This window comes from Gobius niger (assembly GCF_951799975.1).
Source record: "Gobius niger genome assembly, chromosome: 14".
NCBI classification, from domain to species: Eukaryota; Metazoa; Chordata; class Actinopteri; order Gobiiformes; family Gobiidae; genus Gobius; species Gobius niger.
Genome location: NC_136865.1, coordinates 11,374,109 through 11,397,557, shown reverse-complemented (window position 1 = coordinate 11,397,557; position 23,449 = coordinate 11,374,109). Strand labels below are relative to the sequence as shown.

The 23,449-nt window shown below is 42.0% G+C and overlaps 3 protein-coding genes across 4 annotated transcripts in view; 1 reads left to right on the top strand and 2 right to left on the bottom strand.

The window, feature by feature from the left end:
- The window catches only part of ctdp1 (CTD (carboxy-terminal domain, RNA polymerase II, polypeptide A) phosphatase, subunit 1), a 54,065-nt gene extending 49,965 nt beyond the window's left edge, over positions 1–4,100 (bottom strand). Inside the window, exons 1-5 of the mRNA XM_079571230.1 lie at positions 3,591–4,100; positions 3,039–3,122; positions 2,479–2,572; positions 2,189–2,317; positions 1,885–2,035 (exon numbers count right to left, since the gene is read on the bottom strand). Coding sequence (XP_079427356.1) covers positions 1,885–2,035; positions 2,189–2,317; positions 2,479–2,572; positions 3,039–3,122; positions 3,591–3,889 — 757 coding nt within the window. The 5' untranslated portion in view covers positions 3,890–4,100. The remainder of the gene's footprint in view (positions 1–1,884; positions 2,036–2,188; positions 2,318–2,478; positions 2,573–3,038; positions 3,123–3,590) is intronic.
- Positions 4,101–5,112: 1,012 nt separating this feature from the next.
- Positions 5,113–11,155, top strand: adck5 (aarF domain containing kinase 5). Of its 2 annotated transcripts, XM_079571379.1 has the most exons (15): positions 5,113–5,243; positions 6,650–6,741; positions 7,029–7,178; positions 7,516–7,591; positions 8,029–8,229; positions 8,320–8,460; positions 8,825–8,938; positions 9,020–9,151; positions 9,409–9,492; positions 9,563–9,644; positions 9,797–9,875; positions 9,946–10,037; positions 10,111–10,363; positions 10,481–10,597; positions 10,671–11,153. In XM_079571379.1, exons 1-15 carry the CDS (start codon positions 5,220–5,222, stop codon positions 10,771–10,773), a joined length of 1,740 nt encoding a protein of 579 aa, XP_079427505.1. In that variant the 5' UTR covers positions 5,113–5,219; the 3' UTR covers positions 10,774–11,153. The 2 variants fall into 2 exon arrangements, with proteins under 2 accessions (XP_079427505.1, XP_079427506.1); XM_079571380.1 differs by lacking the exons at positions 5,113–5,243; positions 6,650–6,741 and having other exon boundaries at positions 7,164–7,178; positions 8,034–8,229; positions 10,671–11,155.
- An 89-nt stretch (positions 11,156–11,244) lies between these two features.
- Positions 11,245–22,774, bottom strand: cpsf1 (cleavage and polyadenylation specific factor 1). Its single transcript, XM_079570522.1, has 38 exons — positions 22,635–22,774; positions 22,013–22,178; positions 21,887–21,914; positions 21,681–21,814; positions 21,528–21,608; positions 21,298–21,449; positions 21,037–21,183; positions 20,821–20,960; positions 20,635–20,745; positions 20,455–20,548; positions 20,298–20,385; positions 20,072–20,215; positions 19,956–20,007; positions 19,806–19,879; positions 19,660–19,734; positions 19,471–19,551; positions 18,984–19,070; positions 18,709–18,897; positions 18,434–18,575; positions 18,168–18,346; positions 17,427–17,566; positions 17,177–17,351; positions 16,866–17,072; positions 16,704–16,793; positions 16,396–16,542; positions 16,176–16,328; positions 15,965–16,081; positions 15,677–15,767; positions 15,438–15,522; positions 15,140–15,281; positions 14,397–14,549; positions 13,964–14,140; positions 13,527–13,593; positions 13,400–13,447; positions 13,172–13,327; positions 12,011–12,140; positions 11,797–11,935; positions 11,245–11,435 (listed from the first exon to the last, which is right to left on the bottom strand). The coding sequence occupies exons 2-38, from the start codon at positions 22,154–22,156 to the stop codon at positions 11,388–11,390; spliced, it is 4,407 nt and encodes a 1,468-aa protein (XP_079426648.1). The 5' UTR covers positions 22,157–22,178; positions 22,635–22,774; the 3' UTR covers positions 11,245–11,387.
- Positions 22,775–23,449: the final 675 nt, after the last annotated feature.

Sequence of the window (23,449 nt, the reverse complement as noted above, 5' to 3'; positions counted from 1 at the left end):
GAGCAAATGCACTTATAGCAGTACTGAGTAACTCATGCCCCTAGAGGCCATAAGCGCCACTGCAGGTGTCGTAGCATGTTGCGTTTTTTTTTTTTACTTCTTAATTGTCCGTGAGAGTAAATATTATGCTGACAGAAAAGACAAAGGGAGAGAGGGATATTGTACATCCAAATACACAATGGAGATCATTTCATTTCACTCAAGCTTGGCTGTAAATACGGTTTAAGTGGAGCGAGCCCGGAGTTAGCTTAGCCCTTTAGCCTGTTAGCTTCTTCTACGTGATTCCATTAGTGTAACACCTACCCGGTGGCAGCCAAGTTGCAATAGAGGTTTTCTGGCCAGACACCAGGGGGAGATGAAAGACCCCCCAATCATCCTATCAACACTTGTATTACCCCCAGAGGGACAACGAAAAGGATTTATTAAGGTAAACAAGTTACTTAGTGCTGCTTTAATTGTTAATTTTCCTTGCAAGAAATATTGAGCAAGCAATAAAAAAAGCAGTCAAAAACACAGTATGAGCACTTTGCCACATTTGTATTTTAGATTTGAAATAATGAAAATGTTATGTTGGTCTGACCCTAACCCAGTTTATCATTTCAGTAGTAAAAAGTATTAGAAATAAAGGAGGATAATAATGTTGCTATTGGCTTGAGAAGATGTTCTGAGTGACAAAAGGTTTCTACCCAATTTTTGGTAATTGGACGATGTGTAATGTGCATACTGTACTGAGTATATCTCCAATGTCAGGAAACCAACAATAAGGTTGCAAAATCCGCTGCTAAAAATACTGTATATACTTGATGTTTACTCATCATGTGTATAAAGGCTTTATTTCTGCAGTTTTGTAGTTTACTGAAGACAACTATAGCTCAGAGAAACAAAGCAATCTAAACTATGTTTGTCAGTAAATTTTGCATATTTCTGATGGTTTATAATAACTATAGAATAAATAATGAATAATATATGAAGATTTCTTATATGAGATATCTTCCATCCTTTGCTTGACTTTACAGTTGATCTCACATTGTTTGTTTGCACCAAAACATTCTCAGCTCTCTTGAGGTTTTCTTATCAACCCATGTCCAATTCAGGCTATTAATAATGTTTACAGTCGTTCACAAATCCCCAAAACAAAGCTTAAACTCAATATTACAAACATCACTTTGTCCAAAACTTCTAAGAGAAAACTTTACCCATTTGGGTCGGAGTCCCGCAGTAGAGTTGCGAGAGATGCCTTACACAGGGTTTTTTAAACCAGTACAGAAGAAAATGTCAATAGTTGGACAGCCTCCCTGAAACCAGCCGACCTCCCAGATCGAGGCCAAGTAGTAAAATCCAATTCAGAAGGCATTAAACATTTATCACTTTCTATGGGGGCAGCACTGTGCTGGGCTGGGGCTGCCCTGGTAATATACAGTGTTAATAGAATGAGTGTGGAATACAAAAAGACTGCGCATATAATAGATCATTTATATATCCTGTTCTGCATATATATTCAGCTGCTTTCTATTCTTTGGATCAAAACTACAAACTTCTCTTCTTCTTTTTTTTTTTAACTTACAAAGCATTAGGAAAATACAAAACTAAAACTGAACTACAGTGTTGGAGTATTAGTAAAGCATCTTACAAGCAAATGCCACCCCCTGATGGACATCAACGGGAAGTACATGCAGTGGAATTGCACTGGAAGATGCCAGATTGGAAGCGGACCTTTTGAAGCTCTGTATTAGAAGCAGTCAGACTGAGCAGTATTCCACCATTTATATGAAATTGGATCTTTTAACATTTAATATTGACCTTTTCAGAAAATAAAAATCTGAACATAACTTTTTGCTTTGATTTGCAAATCAAAAGGCTACAGCAGTAAACAAGCCTTTTTACCTGCAATGGTGTGTGCATAAAGCCGGCTCCCGAAAGTGAAGACGTGCAATTCGTAGAGTTTGGCAATTTTCTCCAAAAATTCCTTACAGTGTGGACGTAACCGGGTGTGCAACATTGGTTCCCCACGTCCGAGCTGGAAGTGGAAAATGCCCTGAAAAAATAAAAAAGGGAGTGTAAATAAGAGACAGAGTCATTCTTTTCAGTTGTTTTCAGATACAATCTGATTAGGATATTGACTTTAGTTTATTATCTCAATCTTTAAATATGCTGTTTTGGCCGTATATCTGCTGTGTTAACTCAGTACCTTATTGGACATTCTGAGGCAGTGCTGTTCAGTGGTGTGGATTAATGTCTGGTCTAGATCCACCATGAGGACCAGCTTCTTGTTTCGGTGGAGTCTTTGCTGGTCTTCTCTCCCGAGCTGCTCCGCTTGCTGTTGGGGGTCAAAGGTCAAATTTGAGATGTACACAGCCATCGTCATAACAACACCCTAATTCATTATTTGCCTAGGGAGCAGTATTTGAAAACAGGTTGGAAGCAGAGGACGCACATTGTCTAACCGAGCTCTTAAGATACTTCCATCCCATGACTCACCTCAGAGCTGACCATTAACTCAGGAACACTGTGCACCATGGAGACTGTTGCTGTGGAGATGGGAGCTTGCTGCTTCCCGTTTGCACTCTGCAGCCTGGCAAAAACAATGGACGCAAGCGGTAATCGTTATGAGAATTTCTTTTTCCTAAAGAGACTAGAATCAGGCAACAAGTGAGGGAAGGAAGCAAAGATGTCAACTATTATTGCAACCAGTAATCATTGCTGAATATAATAATATTGGCATGTGGCCAAATTAAAGTGAAATTACTTCATAATTAAATCGACTTTTAACTTTTATGAATTTGTGGAGAATATAGATACAATGACGAAAAAAGCCATTTTGACAAAACCAGCAATGCTTCAGTCATCAAGAGTAACGTTTTCACTTATGTGTAATTCAGAATGATAATGTTAAGATACACTCTGTCAGAGGTGTGCGTAAAACTCATAATACAAGAATGAACCTTAAGGTTTGCTGCCCTCTGCTGGTACACATGGTGACACGCAGAGGGTTAAAACAGTAAACAAACATAAACACAAACAGACATGCGTAAACTTACTGAGTCAGGTCTTGGCCACATTCAGCACACAAGCCTTTCATCACTATGGGATGGCTACATTCTTCCACTTTGACGATGACACCACTGGGGGAAAAAACAATAATAAACAAACGAAATATTATGATCGTATTGCAGGGCATTTTTACAGTGCCGAGCGGTGCCACATTTAACAGCTCAGTATTTTCTATCACTAAATCCTCACGTTGAGCAAACTATTGCACATTCTGCCTCGGCTTTTTAATATTTTACCTGCTGGTTTAAATGTTGAACTCGGAAGTTGTGATGTGTAAGATAATTTTAACTATACACACCAAAAAGAGTCGCTAGTTGTATTATGAAGGCAGTTACATAAGCGAGGTTGTTTATTGTGATTGACTTGACAGTTGTAAACGAGTGACGCTACTAGCAAACAAGCTAACGCTACCTCGGCGCTGTTAGCTCCGCGCAGAGCTGTCTGCTGCTGGTGTGAGAGGCTCAACCAAAACACATGTGCTGTCTGCACGGTGTACACAACTCCTTTGCACCGTGTGTGTCCGCGGGATCTGCACTTACCCCGGAGAAAGCACTTGTCCAACTTGACAGCACAGTTCCTTCACTACTCCTGCACGGTCTGCCTTCACCTTCTTCTCCGGTAGCCTGGCGCCCTCTGAGCTTCTCTCGGGGACGATCGGTACAGCCAGGGCTAACACGGAGTCCACATTAATGAGAGAGCCAGGTTTGACTTTCCATTCTAGGATGCGCAGAGGAACAGCCCCGCTAGATAAACAGACCTGAGCCACCTGCACCACGGGGCCCTCCATCGCTGTTGCACCGCCGCCACCGCCGCCTGACTCTGCGGGAGGCTCATCCATCTGCTCCCCGCGCTCCAAGACGCCAAGTACTTTTAAAATGTCCGGCTAAGTGTGTCCCACTAGAACCCCCGAGGTCCGCTGCGTCTGAAAAATGTGCACGACATGGATCTGGGAGAAAATTAAACAAATGTGGAGCCCTAGTCTGCAGTTTCGCTCTTCCCGCCCGTAAACAGGAAAGCGCTCCACTGCGTCAACACGGCCAGCTTCCGGTGACGGTCCACCAGCGCTGGCGATAGAGAGAAATTACTTCAACGTAAATCCGTTCCTTGATACACACATCATTAGGAGAAGTCATGCACAAACCAACACCACGCTCATTATACTTTTTTTTATCCTTGAATTTAAAGTCAGACCACATTTCATCTGCCGTCTGAAAAACATGCACTGACAAATTGATCTGTCAGTTTATGAAACGCACGTTATTAGAAACGCACAGCACGTGTTTTATGTTGGAGGGAATTGTAGTGGCAACATTTTGGAGAACTTAGCTGGATCGTTACAGGATGTATTTGAAACACTGTGGGTTGAAAGCACTGTCTTTAATAGCATTAAAGCAGAAAAAATACAAACAAGAATTATTCCAAAATGATGCCAGAGGGTTAAAATATTGCGTTTGGAGAAAGCTGACTACACAAAGGACTCCAATCTCTGCCTGCTAAACTAAATCACTGTGTGTGTGCCTGTTGTAATATGATGTAAGGTCTTCCAAATAAATCTCATGTGACACTGACTAATTAGGCTACATCACAGAAGAGACTTCCAACCCCGTGTTGTTAGTGCAGGCTGATCATTATGATGAAAAAGGCATTGTGATTCACCCCCTTGAGGGACCCACTGTAAATACAGATTACTGGGTTTTCAGTCACCCAGTGCTCCTAACAGCCGAGGAGAAAAAGCAGTAGACGAAACGCAGTAAATAAATTACACAGTGAGGGGAACTAGTTTTGGGGTGAGCCTAGAAAGTTAAATTAAAAACATTTACAGTGTCCATGTTTACAGCTATAAACCTAATTCTCTGGTATCTATCAATGCCGTCCGATTTAATTTCAAGAATGCATGCTTGTACAAAAAAAAAAAAAAAAAAAAAAAAGATAAAGGAAAAAAAGTATTTTCGCTTTATTTTTACTTTATTTTCTGAATAAATATCTTGGATGAAGAACGAACCCGGAAGCAGGGGAGCGTTACTCTCTTGCTTCCCTTTTCTGATTGGTCAGCCGGACACGGGCAATAGGAAGTGTAGCTGTGTGTAGCAAACAACTCAGTTACTTCACTGGGAAGGGCGCTTTTAACCAACCCTCATCGAGAAGACAGTGAAATTGAATAGATAAATATGTCAGAGGGTCCCTTCAGACTGGTATGTCATTTATGTGAATTATGTGATTTTAGCATGTGTTTGCGAACAAGAAGACTGTTGTTGTTGTTGTTGTCGTCACCTTCAGATATTGTTTGCTGATATCTTGATTATCAGCGGTGGGCGATTGAGGACAATGATACACTGGCTTACTAAATGGACTAAATGGAGAGTGGATCTGATTGCAACTACGCAGGGGGAAATATCTACACACAGATAGTTTGTTGATGTTGCTATTCATAAATCTGAAATCTGTTTTTAGTGTAATTACCACTAATTACTACTTTGTCCTACTATGCTCACGATTGCACGTTTCATCAAGGTTGAAATTCATATTGAAACATAATGCCACATAATGAGATAGATTTATAGTTATGTTTGTTTGTTTTTTTGTTTTTTTTAAGAAATATCTGAGGGCTGCTCGTGAGGCATTGTGCAATACTTTCCCTTGTCTTGGTTGATAAATAATGTTGGTGCACTTGATGTTTAAAATAATATATGTACCCTGTAGGGAGTCTATAAAGTCTAACCTATCTACATGTTTGCTCACAGTGACCAGAGCACTCATGTTTTAATCATGTTTTCGTATGTGGAGAAGTGTCCAGGGGATTACTGAGTGCTCAAACAGTCCCTGACATCCCTATCTGGACCTCATTCATTAGAAGGGGAGACACTCTGTACCTTCGGAGCAAAACAAAAACATCAATGGCCTGGACTTTTTGTCCTTGAGGCGCGCGCACACACACACAAAAACACACAAACACACACACACCGGCCTTCTATCGTTCCACCTTTACCAACAGTTTGTGTCCTGACATTCTTGGATTTAATTTAGTTAGATTTCAGATTGAGCATAGCGGTCGTTTCACTTTTTAAATACTCAAGTAAAAAATAAACAATACACCTTAGTCATGTTTTGCTGACATAGAGAAGACTTTGTAATTTGTGCCAGTTTTTACTTTATGTGGATAATCTCCGGGCAGGTAGTTAACGTTTACACAAACAAGCACTTGCAGTATGTTTGTGTAGTGATTAGTTTGAAGTAACCAGAAGCTTGCACAAGTAAATCCTTTCGATACACATTCCACTGTGAGTAAATCTTGCCTTCAAGTGACAAAAGCTGTGTAATTGTCTAATAGGTGTCTTGTACCTTAACTAAAGTCTTTTTTTTCTTTTTCATTTTCATGGTTTATTCTTTAGACATGTCAGAATTTATACATTTATTTACAAACCATAAACCAGGTACAAACATCTGCAATTTGACAGTTTAAAAGCAGGCATAAAACACTGCCCTGTCCTCCACTTCAGTATTAAACTGTTGGCTCCCCATTTCAGTATTGTAAATACCAATGACAACAAATCAGTGTCGAGACTCGCTGTTGTAGCAGATGTGTCCTTTTCTCTTTCAGATGCGACTTTGTCTACAACACGTGGGGCGGCCCCACAGATGCCCTTGTCCTGGCCCGTCCCAGCAAACAGTCCGGTCCTTCAGTTCAGTAAGGTAAGTCTGTGCCCCCGGAAGGTCCTCTTATCAAAATACTTATTAACTTGGAACATGGCTTTTTTGCTTTTGGCTCTTTCGCGTCCTCATGGGTAATTTAACAGGATTATTATTACATAGACGATTATTATTCGCAGTTTAGCAATTACAGGCTCTATCGAAAATGAAACAAAAACTGGCACAAAGTTCGACGTCTCCTCAAATGAGCACATAGTAGTGTTAAAAAAAAAAGCTTTATTTAATTTTAGCCAAAACAGTGGTGGCTACAGCTTTTTTTCTTGTTTCAGGAAAGCTAAACGCAGAGGATTATTATGGAAGACAGTGATCGGCCTGTCGGTCGGAGTTCCCGCAGCAGTCGGTGTTCAATACGCCTTGTCCGCACCCCGAGAGAGGAGGAAAATGAGGATCGTTGTTGAAGGGTTTGGGCGCTTTTGCAGGTTTGTGGATTGGATTCCTACGTGTACCTAACACTGCAGGAGTTCATGGGATTAGCTTAGTTTGACGGCAGGAATTTTAAGAAGATTTTAAAACCGCTGTTGATCTGAAACTAGACTGAAGTGCATAGTTTGAAATCCTGTCGCAGTATGCCCAAAACTAAAAAGTCTATGACACTATGGGAAGACATGATTAACAATAAAATGAGGTCCTGTATAAATGAATGTCATAGCAAAGGTTTGAGTAGAGATTTCTCCTGCTAATGCAAAGAATAGCAGTTCATTTTAGACATGGTTATTAGAAATAAAATCAAAAAACGTATTATGTGCATTTCCCCAGATCACTGTCAGTAGGAATTTGCCTTTCTGCGGATTACTGGTGGACCACACATATCGTACTTCGGGGTATGGATGAGGTAAGTGTTACGATTATGTGGAGTTGGGTCATTTATATGTGAAGGAGCAGCAGATCTACTCCGAGCTCCCGATCCGACTGGAGCTCTTTTTCCCCAATTTGAAGCTATGTGTTTCAGACAAAAACTGCAAAAGGAATCATCAATCATCATGTCGACATATTGTATTATGATTATGGTATATTTACAAAAATGGCAAAAAATAAAACTTACTTTGCAATATGGTTAATGTGTGCACTCTGATTCTATGGCAGTTCATTAGTGTTTATAATAATGACTAAAATAATCAGATAATTGAGCAAGCCTATAGCCCTCATCTAATTTCATTCCATTACCATGTTGATGTAAGTGTTGACTTCACGTCATGATATTGGGAATCTCCTGGGTGTGTTCAATGTGTCATTGGTTTCTCTCTCTGCGCTGCCGACCTCATCTGCCAGAACAGCCCCTTGTACCTGTCCAAAATGTCGGCGTGCCACCAGAGGGCGGCAGAGTGGATGGTCAACGGCGCCATAAGAAACGGAGGCATCTACATCAAACTGGGCCAAGGTCTGTGCTCGTTCAACCACCTCCTGCCTCCCGAGTACATTCACACACTGCAGGTCCTGGAAGACAAAGCTCTGAACAGGAGGTACAGGGAGGTGAGAACGCAAACAAACCTCAAGGACAGGCTGTGACCAGTGCCCTGAAAATAAATAAAAAAAGTTTCTCATGGGCGTCATTTGCAACAGGTGGACGCTCTGTTCCAGGAAGACTTTGAGAAAACTCCTCTGCAGCTCTTTAAGACATTTGATTACGAGCCCATCGCTGCAGCCAGCCTGGCCCAGGTTCACAAAGCACAGCTGTTTGATGGGACACCTGTCGCTGTCAAGGTGAGTGTTTTGGACGGTTGTAACGGTTGTTAGTGAGGTTGGAGACTGTTTTGCAAATCAAAATCACTATAACAATTCTACGCTTCACCCTAAATGACCTTTAAAAGTACCACACAGCAAGTACAAAAGATCTCAAATTAAAATGAATAAAGCGAGAAAAATTGTATGTGATTCTTGTATTAGTTTAGCTCTTCATATTCCAGTCACTGTCAGACATAAATCAGACCAATTGGTATTTTTTATTAGGTATTTTATTATTATTAGGTATTTTTCCCAAATCATGCAGCTCTACTGTCTACTAACTTTTCATAGTGCTGTGCTTTTTAACTGGGTGTGTTGTTTGTGTTTGTTTGTTTCCCCACAGGTTCAGTACATTGACCTCAGGGACCGCTTCGATGGCGACATCAGAACACTAGAAATCCTGCTAGACCTCGTGCAGTTCATGCACCCCAGCTTCGGCTTCAGATGGGTCCTAAAGGTCAGTCCGGAGTTGGACGGCCCGTAAACATTGCACGTCGTTTCCCACAGAGCTTTACTCAGACTTGTATTGATCCTCCAGGACCTTAAGGGCACTCTGGCTCAAGAGCTGGACTTTGAGAACGAGGCCCGAAACTCGGAGCGGTGTGCGGACGACCTCAAACACTTTCAGTTTGTTGTTGTTCCTAAAGTGTTTTGGGAACAGACCAGTAAGGTAAGCTCCTAATTTAACTGACATTGTTTTTTTTCTATGGTCCTATTGATTAAAAAGCAACAGCCGATATTCGAGATCGACCATGAATCACAGCTTGATGAAAATGATAATACATTTGCACAGCCCTTATCGTGTTATCCATCACCCTTTGTCAATAGGATGCTGAAACTACTAAGTTATAACGTCGTCTAAAAAAAAATACTATGGAACATTGATGACTGACGGCTCATTTTGTTTTTACTTTTCTCCATCCAAAGAGGGTTCTCACTGCAGAGTTTTGTGAGGGCTGCAAAATCAACAATGTAGAAGAAATCAAAAGACAAGGACTAAGTTTAAAGGACGTAAGTGCAGTTAATAAAAGTCCATAGACCGGCCACAGCTTTGTCTGAAAGTCAGCCTGTGTGTTTTCAGACTGCCGATAAACTCATCAGGACATTCGCCGAGCAGATTTTCTACACGGGTTTCATCCACGCTGACCCTCACCCTGGAAACGGTCTGGGTTTTTAGCAATTTGCGATAACGTTGTGTTGATGTCTCAGGCTTTTGCTGGCCATGACTAAACAAACACGGATTTAAAAGTTGTTAATGATGATTTAAACGAAGAATAAAAAGCCATGTTTGTAAAAAAAACGGTCTCTCTTGCAGTTCTTGTGAGGAAAGGCCGTGATAACAAGACAGAGTTGGTGTTGCTGGACCATGGCTTGTACGAGTACCTGAGTCAAAGGTAAAAATAGTGCACGGAAGGCTTTGAGAATGTGCAGACCCGGTGCTAACCCCTGGACTCTCTGATGCAGTGACAGAGAGGCCCTTTGCAAGCTGTGGAGGTCCATCGTTCTGAGGGACGAGGCGGCGATGGAGAAGTACTCGAATGCGCTCGGAGTCAAAGGTGAGGTGAAGGAAGGTCACACTTACTGTGCAGTTCCACTTTCATTTACAGTCGTCTCTCTCTTTCTCCGCAGAATATTTCCTCTTCTGCGAGATGCTGCTGCAGAGGCCCATCGACATGCACAAGCTGGGCCTGTCCAACGTCCTGAGCCGAGAGGAGACGACGTACATGCAGGAAATGGCCATGAAGCGCTTCGACAACATCATGCAGATCCTCAAGTCCATGCCACGGCCCATGCTGCTGGTGTTCAGGAACATCAACACCGTCCGCAGCATTAACATCAGACTGGGCGCCCCCGTGGACCGCTACTTCGTCATGGCCAAGAGGTTTGTTTAAAAACGATGGAGCTCGGCTGTTGAGCAATTAATATAAGGCTTTGTTGCCGTGTTAGTGTAGAAGGTAAAAATGGACAATTCCTGCTCTAAATGTAGTTTTGTTGACAGTGCGGTGCGTGGATGGGGGAAGATCCAGGCTCACAAGACTGGGATACTGACCAGGTTTTGGCTCTTCAGCTGGGCCCGTTCTGTGTGGGAGAGTTTTAAGTTTGAAGCAGCTTTGAGGTAAGCTGCCATTACCGTAAGTTATAAGAACATGCTTTAATGAAGGAATGATCGAAATAACATTCTTTCACAGATCAGAGATGGCCATGATGAGTCTGACACGCTCGGTCCTCAGTCTGTTGTCATACTTTGGACTTATAACCCTGGATGCAGAGGTGTATGATTACCTGAGGTAGTACACGGCTGATCCACATGAAGAACAGCCATATCTTAATGCCAGAGCAACTACAAATCACACGCTGTGGTGTTCTTTTTTTCACCGGTGCTACACCAATTCATGGCCTTATGAGTCGTCTTCAAGAGCCAGGACACTCCAGGAACTCAAGAATTAAAGAAACTAACATCAAATGCTGGAAACTTGAAGTGTTTTCAAACAATAAGTATAAAATTCATAGCCACATGTCGTGTATGTAACATGAGGACAGAATTTACAATCTAAATCATGCTACGTGTGGACCGGTGGTATTGCCATGTCAAAGACTAAGATTTAAAGGAATACATAAACAATATAGTGAAAGTGACAAAGCTTTTGTAACTCCATGTATTTTACATTATTTATATAAGACTTATTATAGACTACCTCTGTAAATGCACATGTATTAAATTATTGACAGAAAAGGCAAACGGAAACAGTTTTGTCAGATTTCTTTTACTGATGTTTTATACAAAATACAGAAACATGATGTTCCTTTTAATCTTATGTAAGAAAGTAAGATTCACTAAAGGCTATGACAAAAATCAATGCAATATAAAAGAGCCTCCAGCAAATGAAGCCACAGGAATGTGATGCTCAGAAATGAGCAGTAACTCTGTCGATATCCAGAAGGTCATCAAGGATCTGCAAAGAATGAACAACTTAGTCAAGTAAACACAATGCAGTCCTTTTCAGAGTTGAGAGGCACTTCATGTTGTATGTTGGAAGTGGAGGAACTATGAATTCACTTAGTCATATTTTGCGATTGTTTGTTAATTTCATAGCCATAGCTGCCCTGGGGACAGTTGTGCCTATGGTCACTTGGTTACCTTCCTCAAGTGCACAACAGCTGTACAATGAAGGCTCAGATCTTTTTGCAAAATGTCTCTCAAGTGGAAAAAAAATACAGATTCCTGAGCCATTACTTGCTCCCAACTGACTGAAAGACCTTGGAGGATATAAAGCAGTATAAGACGCCTCTTGTGTCGAAGGAGAGACCACTTACTATATCCTGTGTGGTACCGATCTTTTTGGCCAGCTCGCTGCGCTCCATAGTACTGAGATACAGATACTTAGCGAGGAGTTCTCCATCCAGGATGTTGCGGGCCGAGTTTTGAAGGCTCCGTCGGTCAGCGTGCATCATCCTAAAGAAATCAAAAGAGGGATCACCAAAACTGCAAGCCTCACAAATGCCTCATTTGCAAGCCGTGGGAGCTGACCTGAATGCCTTTGGGTTCAGGCCTGCATGATGAGGCAGCATGGTGTTGAGAGCATTTTGCAACATGAGTAGTCGTCTGTACGTCTTCTCCTGCATGGGCAGCAGCAGACCCACTCCTCCGTCCAGTGTGGCTGTGGGAACAAAAGTTTAGTTTAATTTATTATGCTTTGTACTAGACTTCAGCTCTTGGGGCTAATTTCCATCTGCAGTCCCTGATGAGCACAATTAGATGAGGGTTAATAATGCTCTACCTCTTTCTTATTCCAAGTTATGTTCAGGGAGTTAGGGTTAGGAACCGCAAATGTGATTTAAGTTGTGTTTTACTCACACAGATCTTACACATAGTTATAGTAACTGGTAGATCTTGGCTTTCAAATGAGGTATCACACTGTAAACTCTCCTGTCAGTGCACTTTGAGATTTGGATGTGCATAATTGCTAACCCTAAGCTGGCAGAAAACAGCTTAATAGCAGTAGTTTCTTCATGTTTGCTGCACTGAAAAGGAGCGAGGGATCATGGTCTAACGTTATGTGGTTGCATCTGCATCACCCTGTGCAACTACTGCTACAAAGCAATGTGTTAAGGACAGGAGCTACAGAAGCAGACGCAAGGATATGGCAAAGTCTTCCAGAAACTGTGATGAAATAATGGTTTAATGAAAGTTATAATTTAGAAAGAACTCTATGTTCCATAATTAACTTAACTGGATGAGCTGCCGTTGTACGTTTAATATTTACATTTTTCTAAATACGTGGGATATTTTATGTTGGATCCAAACACGTGGCCAGGACTGTTGAGCTCTATTATGAATACTAAGTAGATTATTCTAAACATCAATATTGACTAAAATAAATATTATTGTTAAATATTTTGGCAACTTTTGACACAAAGGGCCTGATCTTGTTTCTAAATGCAGACTATAGCGTAACTTTTTGCTTAGTAGGAGCGTCCTGTGAGATCCTGCAGTTCCCCGACTAGCGCATATTTAAGTGGGACGTACGAGGGGGGGAGAAACACCCATGGCCAGTTGCGCAGAACAGCCTTTTTCCGCCAACCTCCGCAGCCGAGAAAGGGCAAGGGGCAATGGCAGTTTTGGTTGAAGGATGACCACACCAGATAAAGTTTGAGAAATAAATGACTGTATCATCCCGTTTTCACTTACCAAACCATGTGATGTGCTTGTTGTCCCAGGTAAGAGCCTTTCTACTGGCAGCATCCATAGCTCCTTTACAGGGCATCCTCCAGAAAGCATTGACGTGAGCTCCGACATTGAAGTCAGCCCGCCTGATGAGCCGCATACCTCCAAAGCTCTCCTTCGCTGTAGCCAAAGACACACATGAGTTTGGATTGCACACAGAGAACTTTGTAAATCTGGTACTTCTGAACCTACCCTCAGGCAAATACATGTAAACAAACAGGTTCTTGTCTTGGTCAGAAACTAAAAAGGAAAAAAAAACACAAATCAATAAGGGGCAGAAAGCAGATAGACATGTTGTTCACAGGTATTAAATCCATACCTAAAAATCCAAGCTGGTTGTTGTCCACCACAAAGTCTACACTGTACACCTCGAGAGGTTTAGCGTCCTGTTTCAAAACACGCAACACGGAAATAGTGGTCAAATACCCACAGTAGATAACATCAACAATGTCTAGAATCAATAACTACTAAATGTCTAAATGCTTGATTTGTAATACATGTAAGATTAGCAAAAATACATGTTACCAACTTTTGGATCATGCATATTTATTTTGGTTGTATTGTTAATAAACCAATGTTACAATCGTTGACACATTGGTCATGTTTATGAAATATTTACAAAACAAAAGGTTGCAAAAGGTTCATTGAACCAATAAAACATTTTTTTATACCTGATCTGGTGGTTGGTGTATTTTCTCATTACTGAATTCAGCACCACAGAACTAGTAATGATTAAGAGACAGAAAGTTGTTTTACCCTGCTGACAAGCGACAGTGTCTTGCTCGCCTCCTGGTAGCGCAGCAGAGAGATGCTCTTCATCAGATCTGCTGCTAAAATGAAGTTCTTGATGCTGTACATCTGGTGAATGTAGAGCTGTGTATCAATGAAGGCCATGCCGGTCAGGTCATTGTCCTTCAGCACCCACAGGAAGATCTGTGGGAACAACAGTGCCCTGTTACTGCACTTTCTTTATCAGCACCCAGTGGAGCGCAGTCTTTATTTACATGGACAGAGTACTCAGAGTACGTCTGTGGTTCTATTACACAGTAGTTTCTCAAGAGAGCTGGTCCGACCGCTTGGGTCTCAAGCTAGAAAAAGCACTTCTCGTGGAGTTCCATCTGAAGGTCAGTTCTCTGGGTCTATGTAAACATGTGTTTACATATATAGTGTTTTGTGAGAGTAGTTGTACCTTCTGTCCGATGGCGGAGACCAGGTATCCGCTGCAGTGGCACAGAGCGGTGACCGGTCCCTTCTGCTCCTTCTCGTACAGAATTTTAAACTTGTTTTTGGTGAGGGGCTGTCCTGGCTCTGGGACGACTTCGATCACGTCTAGGATCACGATCTGAACATGGAGGTTGGTCAAATCAGCCGTGCATAACCTCTTTCAAATAATAAAGTCTGTGTCTGTTTGTTCTAATCTCCCCTGATTACATGTGCCCTCTTATGTTCATTATACGACGCTTTATCCACTCTACACTATTTAAACACCCTTGCACTTAAAATCGCATTTTGAAAGAGTGCAACCATTTAGTCAGTGCAATAGTTTGTTTAAATAAAAAATGGAATAAACAATCAAGATATTTTCCTAATCAGTGCATCTCAAAAAAAAGACCGGCACCTTAATGGTGTTCAAAGTTAAATTTTGGACATGTTTATACCTTATAAAGATGTATTTTATCTGTCATCAGAATGATTACCCTATTTAGAAGGTTATAGTGAAGGTTATAGTACAATTTAATAGAAGCATAAAATACCACCTGGCCATAAAATCTGTTCGTTTCAAGGTCTTGATCATCATTTAATACCCCTTCAGACCTTGGTGATATCTTGACCAGTTAAAGCCAAAACACTTGAATATAGTTATGACATTGGCGACACATCAAAGTGGAAGCACTACAAATTCTGCATTGCTTTGCTTCACATTGCACTCACCCGCCCCCTACAGGTGACCTCCTCGCCCTGCATCAGACAAGTCCCCGCTGCGATGTAGCCCTTCAGCCCAGAGACGGTCTCCTCGCTCCTCAGCGCCACGGTCTTCATACACGTCACATGCTCCCACTCCTCCAAGTCGATCCTTAGAAGAAAAAAAGCAATGCAGATGGGTACGAGCAAACGCGATAACAGACTATACAGGTTAATTTAGGGCAACTTAGTCATAGAGACGAATGAGAACAAATGAGGAGGACCTAGAAAAAATGGTCTCAAATCACTTTTAAATTAGACCCAGTACCTCGTGTTGGGAATGGTCTCCCAGCTGACGGGGGAGATGAGCTGGATGGAAAACCTCTCCTGAAGAGGATTGATGTAGCGCTCGTCTGTAAAACAACAGTCGATCACATTGAAAGTGCCCATGACATTTGTTTTGCTTTGATTGAACATTGTTTTGATATTATTTTTGTTAATCGATTGTTGATGTCTAGTTACACATAGTACTGAGTAAGACCATAAGTTTCTACATTTCTGGCTGACCTCTGTTAATGGTCTCGAACTCCTTCTCTTCTCCGGTCATTCTTGGGATGCGAGTGCACAGCTCCTTCACGCTGGTGCACACGGCGTACACCTGAGCAGAGGGAAGAGAAATCACTGTCAAAAGCTCCACTTCAAAGACTAATCCCTTTAAAGTCACACATTGATTTTTTTTTTTTTTCCCCCTCTCGCTGGAAGAACACTTTAGGTCCACAGGGCTTTCACGTAAAACTTTCCAAGTACAAGATCGATTGACGTTCATTTCACATGGCATAATGTTTGGAGACTTGCCTTCGATTCCACGTGGTAGGAGACATAGTGGACAGTGCACCTCAGAGGGATCTTCCTCACGGGCCACGGGGCGTCATAAGACAAATATGTGGGCAGCACACTTATCCTGAGCTCTCCCTGAGGAGCAAAACAAAAACATTCTCATTAATAAATTACAAAACTACAGGAATGGAAGGCACATTGTGGAAAGGTATTTAGCTGAAGGAAATACCTGTTTGTTGAAGTAAAGAAAACCTTTGGGACAGTTTATGTTGTGGAAAGCAGAGAAGGACTCTATCGCGCCATCTATAATCATGGGATGTAGCCTCAAGGCTCCACGAGAGGTGACCAACATCCAGTGAGGAGAGGGACCACAGATAAAAACCTGCCGATGAAAGGAAATGAGAACAAGTCCGTACTAACATAATGAGCAAATAAAGACCCTCACTTACTCCTGAGTATCCCGAGATGTCCTCAAAGTATCTGAAGCGGCTTATTCGACTTTTGGCAGCAGAGCCGTCCTCGAGAGCCCCCAGCTCTGCCCTTTTGTCTCTCCTGAGCTTTGATTTCTTCTCTCTGAAGTTGATGTTGTGGGGAACCTGCGTAGATGGACATCAGTCTTATTCAAGGAGATGGGACTCATGTTGGGTCGTACAATCGCAATCCAATTGAAATCACCATTGGAATTATTGCATTTACCAAATCACAAAGACTGCAATTATTTTAGTACAATATTCAAACTTTTAAGTTCAAATCCCACCTTTCTGAAGCGCACTTTGAGGTTGTTTTGAGGCTGCTGCTGGTCATACGGGAAAGCTTCGTAGATCAGAAGCTCTTGGTCAACGTGGACCTAAAAACCACAAACCAAAAGCTCGACTTAAATAAAATGAACCAATATCATTTCCAAATGCAAGAGTCTTACTAGTAAGTATGGCCGGGTGTGATTGTATCCAAGAGAAACTAAGGAGACTTCTTTGACCAGTGGGATGTCTCCTTGACGGGTCACTTCCTCTTTCTTGGCCTCCCCTTGTGTGGCCGATTGTCCAGAGGAGCTGTCCACCAACACCCTTTGTCCCACGGGGAAGTTTTTCACCAGGAACACCAAACGCCAGTCTGGGAGCTGGTACATCTACAGAAACACAAAGCTTGCGATTAGTTGTTATTATAGATCTCTCAAAATGTAAGATATTGATGTTTTAAGTTGACGTGGTCAGTATATGCATGTGTTCCTACCTCCATGACCCCGTTGTCTCTGATGATCATGCACCAGTGGGTGGGCTCAGCTTTGGCGGAGCCGTCCTCGCTTCCAGAGGGACCGCCTGAAACTCTATTCGAGTCGTCTTTCATCGATGTATTGGTGGTACTTGAGTCTCCGTACAGCATTTCCTCCTCGTCATCCACTGTGTTACTGCAAGACACAGGCTTCCATTGTAGTGCATTCAGAAAAAGATGTTGTCCATGCGCACCGGCATTATGCCCTCACCTCATGTCCTGGATGAAGGTTTCGGTCTCAGATTGGCCCCTGATGATGTTGTCCTCTTTGACAGAGCAGCTCACTTTGGTCTCAGTGGTAAACATTCCGCTCATGTCCCGGTATGCGCACAGAGCTATGACGCGCGGTTGCTGTGAAATGATGAGATTAGCATGTGAGAGTTTGGATTGTCTGAAGGGGTTAAACCAAAGAAACATTACAAATATTGTAGACCCAAAACCACAGAAAAATCCAAAAGGTCAAAAATGTGCTCTAAGCCTTTTGTGGAATCAAGTCAAACTGTATAGAAAATACATTTACATTACATAACTGTTTTCTGATGACTGCATCTGCGCAACATGCCCCTCAAGCAATGTTTAAACGTTCAAAGGAATAGGCCGACTGTTTCGGATTCAACTTTACCCAATTGTAAAAGGTTGCAGCCTATAGGCCAGTGTAACGCCTCAGCTAAGACCTACAAAACTCATCTGAATGGATCTTTTTCCTTGCCTTGTTGTCACTTTTTTTGTATCCAACACTGTTTTGTTGGGTTTTCATCACATTTTTGCCACATTTTCATTGTTTTTTTTTTTAGTTTATTAGCATAATCTCTCTCTCATCTCTCTCATAGTACTCTCCTGTGGACTGTTAAGTGACTGGACATCAGGGACACTGAGCTCACCGCACTCTAGGTGAAGCAGCTTATGCAGTGTGTTTTCCGACCTGTGTTGTGACATGAGTGCGTTTCCTTACTGTGGGTATCTGTGGCTTCTGCAGAGATAAGCGGTGAGTTTTGCCCATGTACGTGTCGGTCTTGAGCACAAACATGGTGACCACTCCCTCTGCCGTCATGATGACCACGTACGGATCAGCCACAGAGCAGTGCACTATGGGAGAGCCCAGGTCCACAGGGATAAAGTGCAGCTGCGTCACTGGGGGAAAAGAAAAAAGAGATTGGTTCACGCCGTAGCATTAAATAAATACTGTCAAAACATGTATTATTAGGTTTCTTAGTTTACCTCCCTCAAGCAGCCTGATGCCCATGGGAGAGACTTGGATGATGTATTTGTTTTCACCAATGTTTCCCGCAAATACAGTCGGGCCCTGGGTGGCAAAACCGCTGGTGTCCAACTCCATGATCTCCTGCCCCGTTTGAAGAATCTAAAACAAAGATTAAAAAACAGCTTTACAAATGAAGTCTATCAGGCCTCAAAACTGATTCAGCATTTCCAAAAAAAACAACTTTAATTTCCAAACCAGTCGCGTATATTATAATCCAGACAAAAGCTTGTACCATCGTGGAATCCTCTCTGCTGAGGATGAGAAAGCCGTGCTTCTTCACATCGTCCTCTAGGGGGGGCTCAGACTTCTCCTCACTTTCTTTCTTCTCCTCTTTGTCCTTCTCCTCAGTCTCTCCCTTCTCTCCTTCTTCGGTTTCCTCGCTGGTTTCTGTACTCTCCTCGGAATCGTCAGGCTTTGCGGTCTACGAAACAAACCAAGGAATTGGCTCAGATATGAAAAAAAAAAAACAACAACACATAAAAGCTGTTATAGTTTCACATAGCCTACTTTTTTCCCTTCGTTTGAGATGACAGTCCACATGTCATGGCAGCCCGGCAATTCAAAGGTGGTGACTACTTGCGGACGAATGCTTCTCTGAGAACGGATTGGAAATGTTTAAAAGGAAATAGAAGCAAAATATATGTATACAAAACTGCAATTTGAAAGGTAACAATTAGCATAACATAGTGTTCTTCTTGAACCAAGTCTGTAGGTTAGATCTCATCCAATATTTTCTGAAATGTGATTCTAGTATTAGCTTAGCAAAACTGTGTAGCCCAAATGCAAATCAAGGTGTAATATCCCACTCCTGTGTCTGAGTTGTTTACAGGCTGCTCCGTGGGCCTCTGAGGCAGCCCTGGTAAACCCAGACAGTTCACTGTAGCAGCTGTCGCCTCACCTTGTGGCCGACGGCCCTCACGGCCACAGGCTTTAGGACAGTGCGTGAAGGATGCTTAAGGTTTATATGGAGAATCACGGAAAAGAAAAGGCTTACCTGGAGGACAGACAGTGCACCATTTTTACCATATCCGGAGCAGACGACAACCTCCAGGTCAGGCTCGGGGTTGCTTTGAAACTACGAGAGAAGCGAAGGAAGATTGTGCCGTCAAAATTACATGGCTTTGGAAACAGAAGAGTCAGCATGACTTATATATTATATCTTTCAATATTAACAACATAGTACCTCTTCAGACAAAAAGGCAGGTTCTCCCATGGAAGCATTTCCGCACGGTCCGATGTTCAGTATACTGTCACACACCTAAAGAAAATGTGAGTGGAATCATCACCATCTTCACAAGCATTTGGATTCTTAAGACACTGGACAGTTACCTCAAAGGAGTAGGTGGCCAACTGTGTCCCAGACTGCGCTTCACTTCCATACACTTCTATTTCATCAACTTCATCTAGTAAAGAATAAACAAACATTATTTCTACTTTACTGTATAAATAACAAAGCAATCATTTAAAAACTGAATTTACCAGTCCAATTAGCAGAAGACTCAACCCTCTTCTTTTTACTCGGTGGTTCCTCCTAAAAACACAGAAAATTATCACTTCTATCCCTACAATTACAGCAGTCAGTTTTGAAAACACACTTGTTTATCTTTATCCTTTTCTTCATCTTCAGCATCTTTGGCTTCCTCTAATCTAGATTCCTGAAGTTTCTCGGTGTATTTTAAAAGCAATGAGTTTCCGAGACGAGAACCCAGGAAGAGATAGCCTGGCTCCATGGTGACCATCTTGGGGGAAAAAAGCAAAATAATAACTGCAAAAACATATCTGACAAATAATGGCTGTAATCTTTGAGACGTATGGACTTACGCATGTTGTCAGGACACTGGCAGCTGCTTTGTCAAAATTAAACGCTCGTACACTCCTCATTCCATCTGTTATTAGGGTTAACACGTATCTGCAGGAATAGGAACACTTGAATTACAAATGAGAACTGGGAGATGAATGTTAATGTAAGTATGTATACATTTCTCCTCCTTTTAACGAGATAACCATCTTGTCATAGGCGATGAAGTCTGCCTGGGAGCAGTCCAATGAGATCTTTACTTCCTCTTGTACACCTTGAATCACACATACAAAACATACATTTCATTTACTGGCAAAAAACTTAAGAAGGCTAGAATGTACCCGAGCTGGTCATACTTACGTAGAGGAAAGGCTGTGGTGCCATTTGTCATAGAGTTTAGAGAAACGCCATACGGAGGAACACTCTGGTTCAAGTACAGCAAGGAATTGACGGCAAACACCACCACGCCACCTATGACATAAACACGGACACTAGGCATACATTGGAGTTACAAAGTCGCAGAGCATCGCAAGTATATAATCTCACCTATAGGTTTGGGAACAGCCATGACCTTTGTGCAGTCGAAAGGCAAGTTACTTAAAGACCAGATGACGGGGTGAACCTTTTGCATGATGTTGAGGGAGATGGCGACAATACTGCACGTGTCCTGCCGCACAGCCACACGCCTAGAAACAGTATCAAATTATATCATTATTCTCCCGTTGGCACATTTTGACATTCAATTATAGATGAAAAACATACCCAGGCCATGTTTGATTGGGCTCGTACAGAATAAGTAATGTGGGTTCATAATATCCATGTAGAAATTTCATGTCAATGATGTTCAGCAGTTTTTCATCTAACTCGCGTATGTCAATGATGTAGCTGGGTAGGAAGCTGGACTTGGGCCTGCAAACGGAATCATAATAACATAAGCATAAAAGTGATGGAGCAGTCATATTGTGCCATACAAGTTAGAATAAAAAAAGTAACCAAGAGAACATGTTGTAGCTGCAAACATACCCTTCTCCGACTCCACTCTCCTGCTCATCGGCAAGAGTGTCCTTTCTGAACGGCAGCACCACAAGTCCGGTTCCATAGATCAACATTACAGCACAGCGGTTCTCTGGGTCCACACGGACAATCGGGATGTGCACATTTTGTACAAAACCATCCTGAGGATAAACACCGTGTCATTATTTACAATGTTGTATTTCTGTCTGTAAATGTGCATCATTTTAAAATGGACAAACCCTAAGCTCTGGTTCTTCAAAATAATGAAGAGATAACGTCTTGAGGTCATGCGTTCCAGGGTCGTACTCCACAACTGACAACTAGAAATCAACACAGCAAAGTTTTGAGATTTAAAGAAAGCTTTTCCAGCTTTTCTCTAATACTGAATGTACCTTAGCATCCTTAAAGCTGAGCAGAAGCGCGTCTCTGCTTGAACCAACTAGCTGTACACTTTCCATTGACATGATATTGCCAAAGAGGGAGAACGAGGCCACTTGTTCCAGCTTCTCTTTCCGTGGTTTGACATCTGTGATCAAGAACGAACAAAGAATGAGATTCCAATAGTTTCCTTGCAAATACGCCAACACTGACAACATACCTGAGGGTTTGTCTGATCTTGATGCACTCTAGATTGAAAATAGGCAATCAGTAAATACAACCACACAGCCAAAATGAAAGGAATACAAAAATAAATTTAAAAAAAACATGTAGAATTGTTGTTTACCTCCACATCGTGAATAATTCTGTAGACAAAGAGTTGTGACGTCCCTGCAACAACGAGATTCTTTTCTTTACTGGAGATGAAGTTGCAGTAAACAGAAAACTCCACAGCAGTGGGAGTGTGAGCTTGTCGGTACACGGCGTACATCTTATGGGCTGCTCCTCAGTATCTGCAAAAAAAAACATCTATTCAACAATCGCATTGGTGCAAGAGTATACAGCATGCAATATACTGTAAAAAACCTCAATCAGAGAAGAGCAAAGATAGCCATGTACGATACCCATCCATATAAAGTATCCACTGTTACTTTTACATATAAACTAGGCGGTTGAAATCTGGAGATATTGTTTATTGCCGTGCAGTAACGTCAGTGCAAGGATGTTCAAGGCGTGCATTTCAAACCCACGTGAATCAAACTGTATGTTTGCCGTCATCAAATAACCTACAACTCAATTCATTCAGCCACTTTCCAAGTTTTAAAAGGACACAAATGTGAAGACGAGGGTTTTATTCGCCCTAAATGCTATTAGCCAAGCTTGCTGGTGTAAGCTAGCCCTAGAGATCGATGGCAAGGCACACCGGCATCGGACTTTATTGAAATATTCAATGAAACCTATCCACATACCTATGTCAAACACGGGAAAACTCGGAGCTTTATTGAAAAGTCTTATGTTGAGCTTAAGGGCAGCATATTTTGTTGGTGGCGGTATTTGCCAACTGGTAGAGTTAGCAGTTAGCTTCGGCTGTGTCTTCTTCGTGGGTTGTTTTTGCCTCAGACGAACGAACGGAGGATGACTGCCCCCTATCGTTAATTAGTTCAAACTACAGATAAAGCATCACATAGTTTGCTAAACAAATAGGTTCCATGAAGGTCAGCCTAAATGGTGATATTATTTGTACATAAACCTACAGCCTGCACAGGGACATAATATACCTCAATGTATCTGTTTACTAACATCATTACGATACTGAACAGCAAAACTACAGACCACAGTGAAATGTGTTACTGCTTTGGAATGTTTCATTTCACCAAGTCCCAATCAATTCTATATTTGAAAAACCTCAGTTCCTTTTCAATCAACACTGGCAATACAGTAACTATGGGATATATATGTTGCCTACAAATGTAACACATGTGCTATGGCTTGGCACCTCTGTATCTGTCTGAGCTACTCTCTGTCCATGCCCCGTCCAGAGCACTTCGCTCAGCTGACCTGCTCCTTCTGGATGTGCCCAAAACGCACATGAAAACCAGAGGAGACAAAGCTTTTTCCGCTGCTGCCCCCCGACTGTGGAACGGTCTGCCCCTCAACATCCGTTTGGCCCCAACTCTAAGCAGTTTTAAGTCCTCCCTTAAAACCCACCTCTTTACACAGGCCTTTTAATATGTTACACTGTTTCTCCATTGTATTTTTTGTTTAATTGATGCAATGTTTATCA